This window comes from Rhinopithecus roxellana, chromosome 2 (genome assembly GCF_007565055.1).
Source record: "Rhinopithecus roxellana isolate Shanxi Qingling chromosome 2, ASM756505v1, whole genome shotgun sequence".
Classification (NCBI taxonomy): domain Eukaryota; kingdom Metazoa; phylum Chordata; class Mammalia; order Primates; family Cercopithecidae; genus Rhinopithecus; species Rhinopithecus roxellana.
In genome coordinates, this window is record NC_044550.1 from 25,749,755 (window position 1) to 25,771,488 (window position 21,734).

A 21,734-nucleotide genomic window follows, 5' to 3' on the forward strand; every position below is an offset into this window, starting at 1 on the left:
ACACGCCTCTTATTTTAAGGCATTAATGAGTTAAATATTCAGGTTGAATACCACTTCTTCTTTTTGGATGTAATAATAGCTGCCAGACCCCCAATGTGAAGAACTAATATTTTAGCCGATGATAGGTATTTTTTTCTCATCTGAGAATTAAGTGGTAAAGTCACAAAGAAAAAATTCTGCTCTGTTCCAAACATCAATGTAAATTCTCATGTAGTTATGAAACAGAATCATTATCCTTACTTTGGAAAGCAATGTTGCCTTTACAGAATACCTACAAATTTAATCAATGTTTTTTTTTTTTTTTTCAGCTATCAAAATTGCTACCTTGAGCCTTATCATTACATTGGCTATTCAGTCACAGTTTATATTAAGACAAATACATCAAGACTAACTTCCACCATGCTCATTTTGGCAATTTTGAGCAGCATTTAGCATTTCTTCTTTCTTCTGTTTGTTTGTACGGCTGCTGTTATATTAAGTGGCATTTCAATGTGCCAAGAAATGAATAGCTACAGCTGAAATTAACAAAAGGATGAAGTTTTGGTGGGGGACAAGTTTCAAAATATTTTGAAACAAATCAATTGTATTTAAGTCTTGGTGCTTGAAATACTGGGAGAAAATCCTAATAATCGTGAACTCTTTTACTTTGCCGATGTCATGCTGGGAAGAGGATTTCTTGCTTTAGAACTCAGGAAGTGTTCTAAAGCTTTGTAATTTGGACCAAACTATTAGCAGATTGCTCCAAATTATGTTCACACACCTGAAAAGAGGTGTGTTTATATTTCCCAATTATAGCAACCACCTCTCATGTTCTCCAATCAGACAGACCAGAGCTTTACAAGGAGCCTGTGAAGTTCTGGGTTGCATCAGAAAATGCCATTATGTTTGGAGTAATTCCCCAATGATTCTTTTCATATTCTTTGTCAGACCCTGTTCCCCTCATGCTCAGGTAGTTTAGGCTTTTTAATAATCTTCAGATCTGTTGGGGAATATTCATGAAAACATCTGGCCTCTGTACAAGGCAGAGTTTTCATCATATTCCCAACAGCTTGTCTTTCTTGTGGAGCATTTTTACCCCCTTTTTGACTAGTGCCCTGGCGGTGAACCTAATTAGGGACAGACCGGACAGCTAAGTGCTCTCCTTGCACAGACGCGCCTCCATTGCACACTCTGGGTCTCGGTTCCTTGCTCTTTGTGACCAATGGAGGGGGCAGAACCAAACGCAGTGTGAAACCAAAGTTCACCCTGTGGATCAGCTGGCGACGCTGGGGTTCTGTGGAAAACAATACCTGAAGCTTACCTATGTTCTTTCTTTCACTGCTGCTTTGGATGTACTCAGTAAACTTCACCTGCCAACGGCTCCTCCCCCACTTAATGAGGGAGAAAGTTTGGTCAGCCGCATTCTTCAGCTGGGGCCTCCTGGAACCAAATTCCTTGGGTAGGAGTGACTTAAAACAAATTGATGGCTGCTGGCCCCCCATTCTTCTCCTTCTTCTGCAATATGATTTCTCTTTTTCGTCATTGTGCCCATGACATGTCCCTCTCTATGATTTAAATTCTGTATAACCTATCTTTAGTGGACCATTCTGACCCTTGTGGTATGTGACTTTTATTTTTGAGTGATGTTTTTATATCTTTCCCCTTAAAGTGCTGTGACCTTCATTTTCGTTTAAGCATGAGATCTGCCTAGTTGTACTATGTGCTAGTTATGATGTTGTTATGATGAATTTGGAGTCTGTATCAAAGCAACCTGGACCCAAAAATCAAAACCCTCTATATATTTTGAGAACGAATGTGACCTAAAAATAATAGGGCAGTGCATGCTCTGGATCCTGAATATAATAGGCATTGGACACAATTGGGCTGTCTGCTGAGGGGCTCAATTAGGGCCACGCTGTGTACACATGCCTATTGTTTCCTTGAATGAAGAAAATATAAACAAAAACCATGAGTGCATGGCTCTTTAGTTCACAAGTAGTCAACTTTCTGACATCTCCTCATTTACGACACATCAAATTATGCAATGTGTGAGCCATTTTCCTCTTAAACCATTTCGTCATTTTGCACCTTGTCGGAAATGTTTTAGGAGATTGGCAGACATCATAGATATGCATGTACGTTTCTTTTGGTTAAATGTGTTCTACTTACATTTATCAAAGGAGAAGTTCCAGAATGCCACATGCACTCACAGGGAAACATTATTTGGCTTAAGATAGCAGCATGTACCTGAGGATTGGTGCCCCCGAGGTGGAGTGCTACTGTGTGACCATCTGCTAGCCTGTGGGCTTCAGGGGATGGCCCACTATGTCCCTGTCCCCAGCAAAAGAAGAATTCCAGGTCACTTTGCAACAGAGTCGAGGTGCTTGTCTTGCTCTTGGTTAGCTCCTGTCCACACTGAATGTTCTGCATTGCTATGTCAGGCCTGTGATCGTGGAGATCCCTCACTTTGCGGCCCTTCGAGGAAAGGAAAGGGAACTGGTGGTCCTGCGCAGTGAGAATGGGGACAGCTGGAAAGAGCATTTCTGTGACTACACTGAAGATGAGTTGAATGAAATTCTTAACGGCATGGATGAAGGTACTCTCAGATGAAGCGTTTTAAAAAAATCTAAACTGGAAGCATGAAAATGATTCATTTCTTTCTTATGACCTAGGGGTGTGTGTGTGTGTGTGTGTGTGTGTGTGTGTGTGTGTGTGTGTCCCGTGTGGTATTTTACTACAGCAGGTAATCTGCTTTGCTCCTGTAATGATGGGTTGGAATGCACAATACTTTTGCTTAATCTTACTCCTGTTACATTCAGGAAAATAAAAGCCTTTAAGATATCAAACATCTCATTAAAGAGATGCAGCATGCTTCCATTTTTAGTGTAAACTTGAGCCGAAAATGAGATAGAATAGACATTGTTGTTTCATAACTAAATGAACTGATACTAGATAATAAATCCATGATTTAAAAAAATGCCTAACTTGAAACATTAGATATTTAAGATACTGATAAAAAGTGTTAAGCTATTCTGTTGGAAAACTTACGTCTACCCATAACTAGTACGTTATAGAATACTATAATTTTTAAACTTTCTATTATTAAGGGGGTAGGAAAATTAAGTTCATTAAATCTTCTACCTATAATTCAAACAGGGAGTTAGCCAGGGTTGAACTGCATACACACACATACACATCTAGTTTAGGAACTTAGTTTTCCATTAGAACTTCAATCGCTGTAAATCTCAAATCTGTCTTGGGCTGTACAAGGTTGTAATAATTCAGTATGAAAAGAGGAAAACAGCTCTTATAGTTTGCACAGAGAAAAGGTCCTAGTCCTAATAGTAGAATTCACATTCAGCTTTAAGTAACTACAGAAATAGGGCAAGTTCTTTGCTTGCATGCCAGGAACATACCAAGTTTTGTATAGAGCTAGACACTTAAGAGCAAGTATAGCTGTTTATCAAGTTCTTGAGTCTTCTGGCACTAGTTTCAGATATGGCTCATGGATAGGAAAGAGTAGCCTGACCATAGCTTCTTTACTATTTCTTTCTACATCCTACCAAGGTTTGAATAAGAATAGAGGCCCTTATCCAAGGGGTGGATGGAGGAAGAAATTATGCCCTCTAGATGTGTTAAGTCAGTATCTTCTAAGCAAAGTAAAAAGATCAGATTTTTTATTAACAAAAATTGTTCCCTACAATATTTAGCTGCTTCTACTTCTTGGAACCATTCCTTTTGCTGACATTTAGGTTTCGGATATTTTCCTCTGGGGTATTTACCTATCAATAACACTGTCAGTGAGCATTGGCATCGTGCCCTTGGATGGGGGCCCACTCTTTAACTTTATTTATTTTAAATGAGCGAAATTTCTACATGGGTATTAATAGAAAGTTAATAGATTAATCTATTAATAGAAAGTTAAAGATTTGTGTATGTCTGGAAATTTTAAAAATAAATATAGGCTAGTATTTGCCAGTGCATCAGTCTTCAATCATGTGTAATCAGATCCTGGGACTTTTTACTTTTACTATCTAGCTATGCCCAATAGTCAAGAAAAACATAGTTGCTATTCCTGCCTCTATAATGAATTGTAAATGATTTCTAAAAATGAACAACTTTCCATCACCTGTTAAAATTCAGTGATCCACATAGTACAAATTTTCTACATTTACACTAGTTTGATTTTTTTTTTGTTTTGCCCTGAATATCTACACTAATGCAATTTATAAAGAGCCCATGATCCCATCCTCTTGATGTTAAATTATATATTTGAAAAGTTAATGGCATCAGGGGAATATTGAAACCCTGAATTTATAATCACTGATTTTTTTTAATATCCACAGTGAGTATTTCAGACACAACCCTTCTACTGGAGTAAACACATAAACATAAATCTTACTCTTCCAAGATAGATTTTATTCCTGCACTATTCCCCTGAAAACCCAAAGGGCTATGTTACTTCTTAAAACCACAATAACTTGGCTTTGAGCTAACTTTTAAATTTGCAAAGAAAAGGAGTCCAGAAGCAACTTCCTCTCCATCACGTGAACCAGGAATAGAGCAGGTTCATTTCATTCCATATTTGCCCTCATGTCCCTCATTTCAAAGGTGGCCCTGCAATGCTGCACCTAGAACTAAATGTTTATCTTTCTCAGTGACCTGGAAAGTCCTGATTTTCACAAAGAAAGGAAACATGCAAGCTAAATACTGGCAGATCTTGAAATACTGCAATTTTTTGTTTTCTGGTGTTGTTAGGATAGCCTTGCTTTTTAAATTTTCCTGTTGTTTCAAAAAATGTGTTTTGCTGGCACTTCTGTTTGTTATTAACCAAGTCAATGAGTTGGCTAGAATGCTGTCAGATGGAAATCTTTGCCTTATGAATGAAGGTGGGTCATTTCTTGTCTCAGTACTGGATAGCCCAGAAGACCTAGAAAAGAAACGAATCTGCCGCATCATCACCCGAGACTTCCCACAGTACTTTGCAGTGGTGTCTCGTATCAAACAGGACAGCAATCTCATTGGCCCAGAAGGAGGTGTGCTGAGCAGCACAGTGGTGCCCCAGGTGCAGGCTGTCTTCCCAGAGGGGGCACTCACCAAGCGGATCCGTGTAGGCCTGCAGGTATGCCCATGTTAGAGGCAAATGATCCTAACAGGATTGTATTCTAATGATTAAAAATTAGCTTTGTCGAGGACTGTTACCCTTGATTTATAATCATACCAAAAAGGAAGGTAGTGTTACTAGGAGAGCTAAAGTCAAAATCCATGTTTATTGGTTACTAATCTATTTAAAAATTCAACTTATATTTGGACAATTAACCAAAATTAATCTCTAGCTATAAATGTTTTCTTCTTGTAAAGAAAAAAAAAAAAGAAAAGAAAAGAAATTAGCTTTTAAATGAGAAATAAATTGTTAAAGAATCAGATTATTCCTGGTAAGCAAGAGCTGCCATCAGAGATCGTGGATCTTAGAAAATTTTATATGAGTGCTTAGTAATAATACTGAACTTATGATTGCCATATTTGATGTCTACCAAGCTTATTTATAAGATAAAAAATAAAATAATACTTTGGGTAAGAAATTTGAAATTAAATATAATGATTCATTCTCTCTCTCTCTCTCTCTCTCTCTCTCTCTCTCTATATATATATATATATATATGTTTTTACTTTGAAAAGGCTCAACCTATGCACACTGAGCTGGTTAAGAAGATCCTAGGCAATAAAGCTACCTTCAGCCCTATAGTCACTTTGGAACCTAGAAGAAGAAAATTCCACAAACCAATTACCATGACCATTCCTGTCCCCAAAGCTTCAAGTGATGTCATGTTGAATGGTTTTGGGGGAGATGCACCAACCTTAAGATTACTATGCAGCATAACAGGTGAGTCACATATGACTGTGTTAGTAGAGAGTTCTGAAAAAAGAAACAGATTATTGTAAATATTAAATTACCTTTGTCATAAGATGTCTGCAGGGTCACATGCATTAATTCAGGGAATACATTTTAATTAACTAGGGAAATGAAGGGTGAAAGGAAACAACTATTATTTACTAAATAAAGTCTGTATGCCAAACTGTTAGATATTTATATGCGTTGTCATTCTAATTTCCACAATAACCCTGTGAGGAAACTTTAACCCCATTTTACTGAAAAGGAAACCATGGTTGAAAGAAGTTCTATAACTTGCACTATAAATATTTGGTGGTGTTGGGATTCAAAACCATACCCATATGTCTGCAAAGTTCAGGCTTCAAGTCTTCACTGAAGAGATCACTAAATCTGCTGGGGAAAAAAAAAAAAGTGTCTTGAGTAATTATACCCAATAGTTCAAACCAAAGTATTATGTTATGGAATTGGTTATGTCTTTATCATTGATCTATTGAACTAACTTCAGAAAAACAAGTTAAAGATTTTCAATGGTTAACCGATTTTTGGTCTTTTCAACTGGTGGTTGTGTAGTTGCTTTCAGACAGCTACCAAACTCTCCAAAGACATTCCCAGAATGTTGGTAGTCTCTTCATAACAATGCCACCACAAATAGTGAGAGGCAAAAAAAATCACATGAATAATGTGTTCTAGGGCTAAATAATTTAACTGATAATTTCTCTATTTATCAATAATTACATGGTGTTGATATTCAGTAAATATTAGTACTATTATTAGTAAGAACAGTAATTGTCCCTGGATGTTTTGGTATTGTTAGAATTATATTTTTCATGTCTGTTTCGTATTGGCAGAATGTTCACCTTTATTTTGTTTTCTTTAATTCACCCTTCTTACTAATATGTTTCTTGTAGTTATGATAGAGAACCACAAGATTATTCCATAAGTTTAATAATAAGACAAAATTTTAAAATATATATACCATAATGACTGGGAGGAAATCATATGCTTCACTTATGATCTCTTTCCCAATTGCTCAGTTTTGGTTATTACTATCATTTCTGGGTGTCTTTCCCATAATTCCTGCCCCATACATATATGGTTAACCTTCTATAATGTGCAATATAATGTCATGGATGCGAAACAGGTAAGGCAGAAGAATATCTGTGATATGCCCTGCCCTTATAGTGAGTAAATAAAGACACTATAGGGGCCTAGACACCATCTACTCTATTTATTCCAGCCCAATGTCCTTAGACAGATTCCTCATAAACATTTCTGAAATTTAATTAAAATTATTTTGAAAATTAACAAATAATTTAATGTATTAATTGTTTAAAAACCTAAACATTTGAGTTTTTGTATTCTTCTGTGTCATATAGTTATGCTGAGTATGTATTTTAAAGGCCTACTAGAATAAACTTCCATAACCTTTCTTTGATAACTTGTTCTCTTCTTTAAGAAACTTTAGAGTCAAGACTTTCCTTCATTTCAAACATATATTCCTCTTACAGCCCTTTGAACTAAAATTTTGTCCTTATTTATGTGATCTTAATTTCTCAGTAGAAATGAAAGGCAGTCACCATCAGCCTTCATGGTAATTTTTCAATGTAAAGGGGTCATCCTTTGACATTCATTTATTTTTTTCATTTACCTTGCAATATTTGTTGAGCTCTTACTATTTTACAAACTTTTCTTGGCCAAACTTTTATTGCACATTGAGAGGAAATTTTTTGAAAACAATTGCTTAAAATATGAAGTTTGGGAACAAAAGAATATTTAGTTAGAATAGTTAAAATATTCACTATTTTAACAAAGTGTTCAGCTCCTTGGTTGGTCAAAGGATATTTTAAAATAATCAACTGTATACAATTCAAAATTATCTTCAGAGCCTAGCAATTATAATAAAAGCTTCAGAATGTCAGGCAGAGAACAGAAGGCTTAATAAACACTTATTTAAATAACTACCCTAAAGCTTAGTTTCTTGAGTGTTAGTCTGCTGTTTGTTTTCAATGTGTCATTTTTTAGCATGTAGGTTTTAATCATTTTGTTTTCAATGTGTCATTTTGAGGGGTTGGATTGGGCTGGTGAACACAGACAGAACCACAAAGACTTTATTTTAGAATCTAGAGTCTGGAGTTTTGCCTGATTTTTTTCAACAATCGTATTATTTCAGGTGGAACCACTCCTGCTCAGTGGGAAGATATTACAGGAACTACGCCATTAACATTTGTCAATGAATGTGTTTCCTTTACAACAAACGTGTCTGCCAGGTATCGTTATATAGCACAGAAAAGCCCACTATGATATGTTCCCTTCCAAAAAAACTGCCCTTTGTTTTGTTTTATTTTGTTTCTTTATTGTTTGAAGTTATTTTTTCATTTGATTTTAAATATGGCCTGCCTTTGCTTTAATATTTTAAACTAGATCTGTCAGCAAATAGAACAGTGATAATACAGTAACAAAGTACTACCAATCTGATTAAAATCTAAGGAAAAGGAGTGATTGTCTGCTTTGCCTGTATGATTCTTGGTCAGTAGCAGTTGCTGCTTTTTCTACTTCCAAAGTCCTTAGGAATGATAATTTCCTGTTGTCAGCAAAATAGCCTGAACTACTTTTCCAACAGAATCATAACAGCACAAATCTCACTATGGTTTCTCTAAAAGGCTTAGAGGCTTCAGTGGCTCTTATACACATTTCTTATTTATGTATTATGCATCTTTAAAACGGTGAAGCAATCTAGTTTTATTGCTTATGCACACATTAACTCAATTGATTAAAGTTAATTCCCATTCGTTTGGTCTTTAATTGATTGATAAGCATTGTTACCGCTCTTTAACTTGACATTACAACTTTGTGACTTAAGTAGGGCAAGAGACGTTATGCCCATTTTACAGATGAGAAGACTGAAGTTGAGAGTAATTAAAATGTACATTCCTATTTGGGGTGAGGTAGAAAAGATAAAAGTGCACGAATAGTTAAGTAATGGCATAGCAATAGTTGGGTGTGGTGGCACATATTTATAGTTCCAGCCACCCAGAGACTCAACTATTGAGTCTACAGTTCTGTGTTTCAATGTGTTTTGCCAATTTAGCATCTATACTGTAATCCAGAAGATGACGTGTTCTGAATAAGAGATATAGACCAGAGGGAGTAAAAGAATGAGAGAAGGGTGTTCAAATTGGGATAGCTAGAGAGGGTATCTGAGAAGAGGTGACTCGAGACGTGTTGGAACCTAATAGGCAGATAAAAGTGAAAAAAATAATAACATGAGCAAAGATGCAAAGATAGAATGAGAAGGTGTAGTGAGGGATAGCAACAATTATCCATGTAGTCTATAATTCAAAAATAATGCTTGAGGCTGGGCCTGGTGGCTCATGCCTGTAATCCCAGCACTTTGGGAGGCCAAGGCAGGTGGATCGCTTGAGCCCAGGAGTTCAAGACTAGCTTTGGCAACATAGTGAGACACAAAAAAGATACAAAAATTAGCTGAACATGGTGGCGCACACCTGTAGTCCCAGGAACCAGGGAGGCTGAGGTGGGAGGATCTCTTGAGCCCAGGGAGGTCAAGGCTGCAGTGAGCCATGATTGTATCACTGCACTCCAGTCTGGGTGACAGAGACGTTATCTCAAAACAAAAACAAAACAAAACAAAGCAAAGCAAAGCAAAACAAAACAAAACAACAAACAAACAAAATGTAGGACTATTGGTTGGCAACACTTTATAAAAGGTCTTATGGGGTAGATTAAGAAGTGATAAATCACCATAAATATATACAATTTTTATTTGGCAATTTAAAGATTACCAAAAGCCCCAGAACTACATGAAAATAAAAATACTATAAAAAAATAAGGCCAGGCATGGTGGCTCATGCCTGTGATCCCAGCACTTGGGGAGGCCGAGGCGGGTGGAGCACAAGGTCAGGAGATCAAGACCATCCTGGCTAACACAGTGAAACCACATCTCTACTAAAAATACAAAAAAGTTAGCCAGGCATGGTGGCACGTACCTGTAGTCCCAGCTACTTGAGAGGCTAAGGCAGGAGAATAGCTTGAACCCAGGAGGCGGAGCTTGCAGTGAGCCGAGATCGTGCCACTGCACTCCAGCCTGGGAGACAGAGTGAGGCTCTATCTCAAAAATAAATAAATAAATAAAAATAAAAATAAAAAAATAAAAGCAGTTGCATTTTAAAAGTCAGCTATTTTGTGAGAACATGTAAAAAATAAGTAAATAAAATAAATCCAATTAAAATATCAAAAAAGTGAGGAGGAATTATGTTATTGTACTAATAATTTAACTACCAAACAATTGAAGAAACAGTGAACAGAATTAGATCAGTAGAAAGAGGAAGGTAACCAAGTGCTCGCCATGAGCTAGGAACTATGCTGAACCTTAGAAACATTCTGCTAATTGAAATAAGCCAGACATAAAAGAGCTAACATTACAAGAGTCCACCTATTTGAAGTACAGAGGATAGGCAACTTTATAGAGACAAGAAAGTTTAATAGAGATTTAAAGGGATTGAAGTAAGGGGGAAATAGGAAGTTATTTAACGGGTACAGTTTCTGTTTGGGGTGATGAAGAAGTTCTGGAAATGGATATTGATGATGGTTGCACAACATTGTGAATGTATTTAATGCTACTGAATTGTACATTTAAAATTGGTTAAAATGGTAAATTTTATGTTATATATATTTTAGCACAGTAAGAATAAAAGACAGGTGGTTCAGGAACTTGAAAGAAAGAGAGGGTAGAGAATAAGAAAATTTCATGACTTTAAGATGCGGAAATCGAAAAACAAAATTAAAAAGTGTCAGTAATGATAATTTCAAATTATGGGAAATGGGCCAGGGGAAGGACAGTAATCATGGGCAAAATGTTCTAAAGCACAAGAACATAGAATAAGACTTTGGAAGGGCTGGGCGTGATGGCTCATACCTGTAATTCCAGCACTTTGGGAGGCTGAGGTGGGCAGATCACGAAGTCAACAGATTGAGACCATCCTGGCCAACATGTAAAACCCCATCTCTACTAAAAATACAAAAATTAGCTGGGCGTGGTGGTGCACACCTTTAGGCCCAGCTACTCTGGAGGCTGAGGCAGGAGAATTGCTTGAACTCGGGAGGCGGAGGTTGCGGTGAGCTGAGACAGCGCCACTGCACTCCAGCCTGGTGACAGAGTTCGACAACATCTAAAAAAAAAAAAAAAAACCCTTTGGAAGTATAAAATAACAAAATGAAAATATTTCCATCTAATGACCTTGACTTTCTTCATGAAGTTAGCTCTCTTAGGGCCTGTGGTGAGGGGTGAAGCTTAAAGAGTGTCATAAGATTTAGTAACATTACTATAGTGAGCAAAAAATTGCCAATCAATGTCACAGACTTAGTTGAGGCTGGAAATCATAAAGTCATTAATTAGAGCCAATAATTTCTTCTATGAATTATATTCAGCAATACTTAGCAGTTCTGGAGCAGTTTTTAAAAAATGGTTGGGTTGATTCCACTTTGGTGATTAGAAAGTTCCTTGGAAAAGAATAACGAGGGGAGGAAAAGCTGGATAGATTTTGTTGAAAAGAGTTTCAGGAAATGAAAAGACAGCTAGGGAGGGGGAATCAAGGAAAATAGAAAACCGTGCGGTGAGATCCTTGTCTTGTGTCTGCTATTGAGCTCACTCCACTAAAGGATTCTAAAACACTAAATATATAGTTCAGAAAATTGAATATTCAGAAGAGTTTCCAAAAAGGAAAATTAGAAATACAATATTTAATAGTTGACCTTAAAAACCTGATGTCTTTCTCTCTTCTCTTCACTCCCTTCTGCCTTCCCATCTATCCTCCTACCTTTCCTTTTTTTCCTGTCTTGCTTTTGCTTTCCTTTGACTTTCTTTCGTTATCTCCCTCTCTCACTTCCTTATTTCCAAGAAGCATTTGTTGACTACTTTGATCATATTGAAGGAACTGATTTTATTTTTCACATGGTATACTTTGAACTTCAGATAAGTGACTTTATTTATTTTATTAGGTTCTGGCTGATAGATTGTCGACAGATCCAGGAATCCGTCACTTTTGCATCACAAGTATATAGAGAAATTATCTGCGTACCTTATATGGCCAAATTTGTAGTGTTTGCCAAGTCACATGACCCAATTGAAGCCAGGTTGAGATGTTTCTGCATGACTGATGATAAAGTGGATAAGACCCTTGAACAACAAGAAAATTTTGCTGAGGTGGCCAGAAGCAGGGATGTGGAGGTACTGTACCAAAAATAATAATAATAGTTTATGCCATGCTGTTATACCTGTATTAATAGATTACATTTCAAATATAATTTAATAAATAGAATAATTAAAAAGTAAAAGACCAGTTCACATCTTGATCAGTTAGAAGGTCAGTATCCAAAATCTGCCATTTTTAGTCATTTTGGACCTATTCAGTGGGACTGATTGGTGTATGTGAGAAGGTAAAAGATGATTCCTTTAAAGATTATTTGAGGAAAAATTATGAGTTATTGATAAACTCAAAGTATGTAAGTGACTGTAGTACTTCAGATGTTTTTAGCTTTCCTTGTTGTCCTTATTTTTTAATAGTAACTAAAACAGTCTGGGAAGTATATCCTTTTGCATAAATGTTGAAGCAGGATGTCTAGTGCTTTTCTACATTACTTTTTCTTATTTCAGAATTTTCCATCAGTGTAGGTCTTTGGGTGTTGAAGTCCAGTAACCTGACTCATTATGATGCCAAAAGTTACCCAAGCAGGCCAGGCGTGGTGATTCATGCCTGTAATCCCAGCACTTTGGGAGGCCGAGGTGGGTGGATCACCTGAGGTCACCAGTCCGAGACCAACCTAGCCAACATGGCAAGACCCCATCTCTACCAAAAATACAAGATTAGCCAAGCATGGTGGTAGACGCCTGTAATCCCAGCTACTCGGGCGGCTGAGGCAGGAGAATTGCTTGAACCCAGGAGGCAGAGGTTGCAGTGAGCCAGGATCACACCACTGCACTCCAGCCTGGGCAACAGAGTGAGACTCCATCTCAAAAAAAAAAAAAAAAAAAAAATTACCCAAGCCTAAGTTAAATTTAGGATTTAAATGTATTTTGGGTTTGTGGAATAATGGGATACAGTTTTTACAATGAGAACATTATATGCTACCATGCATTAATGATTCCCATTACTAGTAAGAAGAGCGAGCGCTGGACATGCTGTGCCACAGATAGAATGTCAGTTGTCAGTTTAAAGATTGTTGTATGTGTATTATAAGAATTTGAAGTTCCAAGTAGTACTACCACTTCTTTGTGTAAACAACAAGTTGTAATTGCAGCTACTTTATTGTTATTTCTCTCTGTTTTCACTCAGGTGTTAGAAGGAAAACCCATCTATGTTGATTGTTTCGGCAACTTGGTGCCATTAACTAAAAGTGGCCAGCATCATATATTCAGTTTTTTTGCCTTCAAAGAAAATAGACTTCCTCTATTTGTCAAGGTAATATATATATATGGAATTTCGTGATGTCTTTTTTTTCAAGATCAAGGAAGAATTTGACTTCCTTTAGTAACAGAAAATTTTTGCTTTTTAGTCATCTTCAGAGTTTTCTTTTTAACCATATTTGTAATGTTTTACTGCCCTGGGAAACCAATCATTTTTATTTTTGAGGTTCAAAGTCAACCTGAATTTTTATAGACTACATTTAAGGATGAGAACAGGACAAATAATAGCCAACTCATTAATTAGGCACAGTGATCAGTATTTTCCAAATTTGAAGGAAAGTCTATTCTATTAAAACTTTTAAATATTTATGCTTAGATTTAAAAATATATGTGAACTTTACATGTGTGGAGATCAAAAGAGTTCTAAGAGGCAACTTTTTATAATAAAATCTCTCAAAAGATCCAGGTCTCACTTAAGCTAATAAGAAATTATCTCCGATAGAGCTATAGACTTGATATATTTTCATAAATTCATTCAATAAACAGCATAGAGACATGTGTGTGCATCTCTAAACAGAGACAACAAATCCCTAATCCAAGTTAGGGATTTGAAGTGATATACGCAAGTTTCATTTTAGATTCCAATCTCAAAGGGATCACAAATGAATGAATAAGAGATTCAGGAAATAAAAAGGAGGTAATAATTCTACTCTGCTTTATTTTCCAAGCTCGTTTTTCTTGTTTCTCACAATTTATTTCGCTAATCTAGTGGTCCTAACGCTCAATCCTATCAGGTATAGGCTGGCTTCTGTCTTTTTTTTTTTTTCCAGTCCTACTTCACCTACTCATTTCCAACGGTTCATCAGCAATGACTCTTTTTATTTTAACCCCTTATTTTCTTTCCAAACATGTGTTTGCAAACCTCTTATTCAGTTTTCCCAAGATCTCTACTGAGTCTCTCTCATTGTGCCATTTCTGGTTCAATTGTTTTGCCTGACTGATGACAGATTCTTGCAGATCACCACATTAAGCAGTAACTGCTCGGGGTAATGGATCCATTTAACATAGACAGCTATATAATTAAGCTAATGTTTGATATCATTGGTGTGCAGAATCATTCTACAAACAACCCAATACAAAATGAGCAAAGTGCTTCAGTAGACATTTATCCAAAGAAGATACACAGATGGTCAACAAGCACATGAAGAGATGTTCAACAGTGTAGGGAAATGCAAATCAAAACTATGAAGAGATACCACTCCATACCCATTAGGATGGCTATTATTAAAACAAACAAACAGAAAATAAACAAATGTTGGGAAGTATGTAGACAAATTGGCGCCCTAATGCATTGCTGGTGGAAATGCAAAATAGTGCAGTCACTTTGGAAAACACTGCAGGTTTTCCTCAAAAAGTTAAATATAAAATTAGTATATGATTCAGCAATTCACTTCTCAGTGTACACTCACAAGAAATTAAAGTAGAGACTCAATTACTTGCACACCAATGTTCTTAGCAGCGTTAGCCATGGTAGCCAAAATGGAAACAACCCGGAAGTCCAAACATCCACAAACAAAATGTGGTATACACATGTAGTGGAATACTATTCGGCCTTTAAAAGGAAGGAAATTCTAATTTGTGCTACAATATGGTAAATGAAATAAGCTAGACACAAAAGGACACATATTGTATGGTTTCACTTATATGAGGTACCTAGGGTAGTCAAATTCATAAAGAGGGAAAGTATTTTTTTTAATTTATTTTTTTGACCTCTCCTTGAAATGAAATAAAGATAGAAAGTAGAAGAGTAGTTGCTAGGGACAGGAGAAGGGGAGAATGGGGAATTATTGTTTAATAGATACTAGAATTTCAGTTAGGAAGATTAACAAGTTCCAAAGATGGAAGGTAGTGATGATTATACAACAATGTGAATGTACTTAATGCCACCAAACTAGACACCTAAAAATGATTAAAATGATAAGTTTTATGTTACATATATTTATCGCAATTTTTTAAAAAAGGAATGAAATTCTGACACATGATACAATATGAATGAACTTGGAAAACATTATGCTGAGTAAAATAAGGCAGACACAAATACTATATGGCTCCATTTCTACACGTTCCTAGAATAGGCAAACGTATAGAGACAGAAAGTAGAATAGAGGTTATTAGGGGCTGGGCAAGAGGGCAATGGGGAGCTGTTGTTCAATGGGGACAGTTTCTGCATAGGATGGAAAACGTTCTGGATAGAGGTAGTGCTTATACAACTTTGTGAATGTGCTTAATGCCACTGAATTTTCTGCCTCAAAATAGTAAAAATGGCAAATTGTATGTTATGTATATTTTACCATAATTGTTTTAAGAGCTGAGTAAGTTCTGAAGACCTAATGTATAGTACCGAACTACAGTTAATTGTATGTAATATATTATATACTTGACATTTGCTAAGAGAGATCTCAAGTGTTGTCACCACACAAAGGGGGGGTGAGGTGGTTGATATGTTAATTAGTTTGATACGCTAATCATTTCACAATGTATATATATATCAAATCATCACATTGTACACCTTAAATATATGCAATTTTTGTCTACTGTACTTAAATAAGCCTAAAAAAGAAAGCTGAATGATTTTTAAAAAGGCTTTCCAAATGGTAATAGGAAAAGAGAAAGGAAATCCTTTGAGATCTTGCCTAGCATTAACAAATGAATTTTACTTTCCCTTTTCAAGCATCATCTAGTTAAAGTAAATACTGCACGTCAAATATGGGTGAAGCATGTATGTCTGTCTTGTTCAAGGTACGCGATACGACTCAGGAACCCTGCGGACGACTATCATTTATGAAGGAGCCAAAATCCACAAGAGGCCTGGTGCATCAAGCTATTTGCAACTTAAACATCACTTTGCCGATTTATACAAAGGTATTGTAAAATCTGCTATAGTGCAATTCAGGTAGTGTAGGAATTGATTTTTAAATCTTGTATTAGGCTGTTTTTGCCATTACTTTTGCACTGACTTAATAAAATGAATACAAACGAAGACTGAATGAAAGCACATGTAATAATCACGTTTGATTCTCTGTCAAATTTACAATTTCCACTTAAGAAAAAACGTAGTGCCACCTGATTTCACGTTAAATGTACTTTGATGCAAAGATTCTATTAATACACAGTGGGCATGGAAGTAAGAAAATGTGGCTTCAGATTTAACTTTTTGAAGAAATTTTTAAAACTAATTGGCTTTTCTTCATTATGGTTTTCATGTGCTTTCCTGAAACCATACTAGCACATTTGGCCCTATGAAAATATTAGAGTTCATCAGCCTCTGTTTACTACCAATTCACAGGTGGCTTACATATTATTAAATTCAGAGCTGCCCCGTGATATTTTATTTTTTCTAAGTAATTATTAATCTTCTAACTTATCATATTTTAGGAGTATATAAACTGGTGTGTTGGTGCACACCTGTAGTTCCAGCTACTCTGGAGGCTGAGGTGAGAAGATCACTTGAGCCTAGGAGTTCAAGGGCAGATTAGGCAACATAACTTGTGTAAATTGTTGGTTAGAATAAAAAATAGTAGAAATAGTTGATTAGTAAAAAACATATCGCCATGTTATGAGGAGTAGATTTAAAACATTGTTGAAAAGGAAAAATACATTAATTCTGACCCTAAGTCTACCTACAGGAATTATTTTCTTTTCAAACATCTCTCCGTCATGTAATTCCTTGAATACTCTGATGAAATCAAAGAAGACAACTAAATCAATTAAATGTTGTGGATAATTTATGTTTCATTCTTTTAAACTTTTTTAAACCAATACTTCTTTTGAATAGGAAGCTCCCACATGGCAATCTATAGGTGGATGCAGAAGTTGTCAGTGTCTATATAACAGGCTGGGCAGGGTGATGAGTGGTGGCTGCTGAGGCCTGGAGGGGAAGTAGGGATATATTTAAAATCCTAAATCTTGACATCACAAAACAAAAAATGTCCCATATTTCTTTTTCCACACCACAATTGTTAAATTTTATATTTGCTTAATGAATTATTCTTTGTAAATAGAGATCAACCATATAGAGAAAGGCTCGTAGCATTAGATTTGACATTGTAAATTTTTATTAAATGAATAAAATATTATTTATATATGTAAATATACATGTTATTCCAAGAATTAAAATATAGAAATGGGTATATCAACCCAAATGAGCATAATTTCATTGCATTTTGATGGTGCAGAATGTGTTTTGGGGTTTGTATTGCTGATTAGTAGTGAGTCAGCAGAGGCAGTATGCCAATAAGAACCACAAAGAAATAGGTACTGCTGCAGGCAAGCCACCTGAGTGTTACAGAAAGATGACTGAGCTTTGGCTGATTTCAGTGAGCTTTCAGTGTGCTCTAAGAGAAAGCATTAACTTTATTATTACATTTTATTTCTAAGTCAAGACATAGCAGACACAGCTATTAATGCTGTGATAGTCCAGTACAATTTTCTAATTTGTAACTCAAAAGAAAAAAAAATGCCAGACATTGTATATTGAAAATATACCTTAGTATTTAATAGCTCTTGGCTGGGCACCATGGCTCACACCTGTAATCCCAGCACTTTGGGACACCAAGCCAGAAGGATCGCTTAAGTCCAGGAGTTCAAGACCAGCCTGAGCAACATAGCAAGACCCTGTCTCTATTAAAAAAAAAAAAAAAAAAAGAAAGAAAAGAAAGAATTTAGTAACTCTTTGTTAGAATAATGCTTCTAAATATTGCCTGTGTATTGAAAATTTTTCATCATATATGTAAATATACATGCTTATTTGTAGCTTTTAATATTTTCAACCAATATCTGCAATGATTGGGATATTATCATCACTATTTCTAAAGATAAATGCCATCCCGTTCATTTAAGGTCAACTTTGAGACTGCTGTGGTGACCTAGTGTCTGAAATTAGTATATTTATAATATTGGTTCTTTTGTCTCTTGAATCTATAAACTTTGTATTTAAGCCAATCCTCTTTTCTGCCTGTCTTCTATAAACTGTTAGTAAGAAAAAAAGAGTGTGCTGACTGCATGCTTGCCTGTTGATGCTTGTTGAAAGGGTATTTATTTACTCTTTCCTTTTCTTCTAAATACTCTCTACTCTTCCTTCTCTCTTTTTTCCATCTTGCATGGCATCTTGGGGCGGAAAGGAATCAGAGTCAGATCAAGAACAGGAGGAAGAGGTAATTTTATGACAGTGTCACTTGTTAATGGCTGTGTCATTGCTGTAACCACTAATAAGAGCACATAGTTAACCTGTGTTCTTAGAAGGGGTAGGCGGTTCTTCTTAGTAATTAAAGGGGCACAATTTTGCTTAACCTCTCTAAGCCTCTGTTTTCTCATCTTGTTGAGCAACTTAAGGGAATAGTAAAGTTTCCCTATAAACTGTTGCCATGTCTCTATGCAATACTATATTTCTCCACCAACTACTGAGAGCTAAACCATTATCTCAGGGATTCTTAGTCGGAAGACATCTAGTGGTTGAAACTCTTCTTATACTAAGACATTATTAATGTCTTAATTTTTAATTAATTAATTTTTAATTTACTACATTTAGTAAAATTTACTACATTTTTAATGTACTAAGACACTATTTGCCTTTTAAACTTCTATATCCTCACAAACTATAGAGGAGTCTTCCAGAGTCTATACTACATGTGATGACATTGCCACTCTGGCAATTAATGGAATGTATGCTTGCATACTCTTAGGTTCTAGCATTTTCTTAGCCTTCGTTTGTAATACAGGTATCTGTTTATACATATCACACACCATCAGAAGTTTTTTCAGGCTCCTCAGTAATTTTGGGGAGTGTAAAGGGGCCCTAAGAGCAAAGAGTTTGATAAACACTGAGACCAAAAAACTTTAAGAAGCATATAGTTGACTCCTTAGACTATAATATTATAATGCAGAACTATGCTAATAATAAGAATTTCTTATAAAGTGGGATCTTTACTAAGTGTTGCACATGCCTCATCAATATTGATCTCTCACAACCACCTATGAGGTGTTTGTTATTAAATATTACATTATAGATGAAGAAAGCAAGTCTTAGAGAGGTTACCTTGAATAAATAGGTATATGAATTAAACCTGCTTCAATATTTAAAGCAAATGTGTGTTTGTCTCCATTATAAAGATCTGAAAATGCCCAAATATTATGATAGAAATGAAAAACATAATGGGAAAACTTAAAATAATGTATTTGTTTCTAAGATAGACAGATGCATATGTTATTAGTTTTATGTAAATGTTTTCAAATATACTAGTTTTCTTTTTTTAAATGTTATTCCAATGCATTCAAAATAAAAAATATAAAAAATATATAATAAATACACTTATATCCACCAGCTTAAAATGTAAGACCTTACATTTTAAGACCTTACATTACAGTTCAGAAGATGCCCCTGGATTCACTTTTTTTCTGATACCTTGGCAATGGAGCAGGGTGAGAAGGGTGATTATAGACTCACTGTCTTGCCGTACATAGCCATATACACAACCGACTTAAGACTGAAGTCATTATTTCCCTCAACTGCACAGTCACTCTTTGCTTCACATACTCCGTTTCCTTCCTGTACTCAGTGACCCTACCACCACAGCTGTTAAAAATGATAGGGAAGCCAATTTGGCCCTGTTCACAAATCCCTTTTTTCTGTTAGATGATTTTCCTACTGAATACTTTCTGGAACTATTCAGGGCAATAGATCCAGTTCATATTCTTTTCAGTATCTGGAATGCTGACTTATTATTAATGATAATGAAACTACTTCTGTAGAACATATCACCCTAGCATTGCTGTTTCTCATCCTTTTTCTCCACTAAATGGATACTTATTATTTAATACTGACTTCACCCTTTTTCTGACTTATTCCCTAATAAATATGTATCCCAACATCAAAACCAGCCTGGGTCGTATCTTCCCAGGATTAACATGCTAGAAAGGACTTTCTACCTGTAGTGTCTAGAAAACAGAAGTTTTTTTCCAAAGTCAGGATAAGAATCATGGAGACTCTCAGGAAAAACTGTAGCAAATTACTCTGACCTTCCTATAGTTATGGTGTCACCCAACATGTATAATTATGGATAGGAGCTTCTTGTGCACACCAGGGGCTATGAGCCAAGGCAGTATTTGTAACCATTCAATTTATGTATGTTTTCTTTCAGATCGATATGACATCAGAAAAAAGTAAGAATTTAAAGAAAATTGAGTTTGTCTGAAAGCTGGCTACCATAAAAAGAAGCATGAATTAAAATGCAAGCTAGTTGCTATTACTAACCACTATAGTAATTAAATTTTTATATTATCCTTATTAATCATTAATATATTTATAAAAGCAGCTTGGCCAGTTAAATTACAAATATACCTGATTTGCAAGCTAATTAGCAGTAAAATGCAATGATTATTCATCTAAGCATTCACTTTCTTTTGACATCCTTGTTAACCCTGGTATTGCTGTTATGCTTGTTTAGAAACCCACCCTACCGTTTTGTCCATTTGTTAACATAACATTGTCATCTCATTATTTTTTAAGCACTGACATGACAGTATCACTTTTTATGTAATGCAAGAATGACTTCTGTAGAGAGCTCATTATTTTTGTAGGATACACCTGCAAAAGTGATACTGTCTAATAGTTCTTAGCTGAAGCTAACCCCATCCAATGCCTGCCCCTTCCCCCATCCCACTCTTGCACTTTTTACTGTGGTGAAGTGTAACCAACGTCTTTAGAGCTGAGGTCTAACAGACTTCTGTGAAAACTTTCTGGAAAAAAAATAAATAAATAAACAAAAATGAAGGGCCACAAATGCAAAAATTAAAACCCCCTGGATAAAGTTACTAATCACAACAGCATCTTATTATAGGGCTAATTTTAAATAATGATGCAAATCCCAAACCTGATCTAGTAGAGAGAGAACTGTTTTTTACAGACCTTAAAAGAGCTATCTTAGAACTCATTTCAGGTTTGTAATAGCCAATTAACGTTTTAGTTTGTTGGACTGTGTCTAGTGACTCTCTGGCTTCTTATGTGGAAGCTTCAGTTGAATTTTACAGATTTCTGCTTTTGTGCCCCAAACGCTTTTTAAAAATCTGATTTTTAAAGTTTATTGAATATCAATAAATTTTATTTCAGAGTTTATTTTGATTTGCTGTATTTCAGAGTATATTCTAAAATGAGAAAACTTAGAACCATGTTCAATATGCTCATTTGGCCCTATACAGTGATCTGAGGGCTTTTTTTTTAAAAGTCCTAGGACAATGTAATTTACTACCAGGTTATTGAAGTTGCTTTGAATGAGGCTTACCCTCATGTTAAAGCATTATTCAGATCTGGAATATTCACATATTCACATACTGTATCTCCTCAACAAACACAGATTCTCCCAAGAGAAGGCACTTTTGTATATATGA

At 35.6% G+C, this 21,734-nt stretch overlaps 1 protein-coding gene across 5 annotated transcripts in view; it reads left to right on the forward strand.

Annotated features, from left to right (window-relative positions):
- The window catches only part of ANK2 (ankyrin 2), a 501,960-nt gene that overhangs the window by 448,238 nt on the left and 31,988 nt on the right, over nucleotides 1-21,734 (forward strand). For 4 of the 5 annotated variants that reach the window (XM_030916064.1, XM_030916069.1, XM_030916058.1 and 1 more), the window contains 9 exons: nucleotides 2,421-2,575; nucleotides 4,890-5,101; nucleotides 5,659-5,863; nucleotides 8,043-8,139; nucleotides 11,888-12,116; nucleotides 13,222-13,347; nucleotides 16,092-16,214; nucleotides 18,473-18,505; nucleotides 20,489-20,510. In XM_030916064.1, coding sequence (XP_030771924.1) covers nucleotides 2,421-2,575; nucleotides 4,890-5,101; nucleotides 5,659-5,863; nucleotides 8,043-8,139; nucleotides 11,888-12,116; nucleotides 13,222-13,347; nucleotides 16,092-16,214; nucleotides 18,473-18,505; nucleotides 20,489-20,510 — 1,202 coding nt within the window. Of the gene's footprint in view, nucleotides 1-1,339; nucleotides 1,439-2,420; nucleotides 2,576-4,889; nucleotides 5,102-5,658; nucleotides 5,864-8,042; nucleotides 8,140-11,887; nucleotides 12,117-13,221; nucleotides 13,348-16,091; nucleotides 16,215-18,472; nucleotides 18,506-20,488; nucleotides 20,511-21,734 lie in introns of all 5 variants that reach the window. The other variant, XM_030916049.1, reaches the window with a different exon arrangement.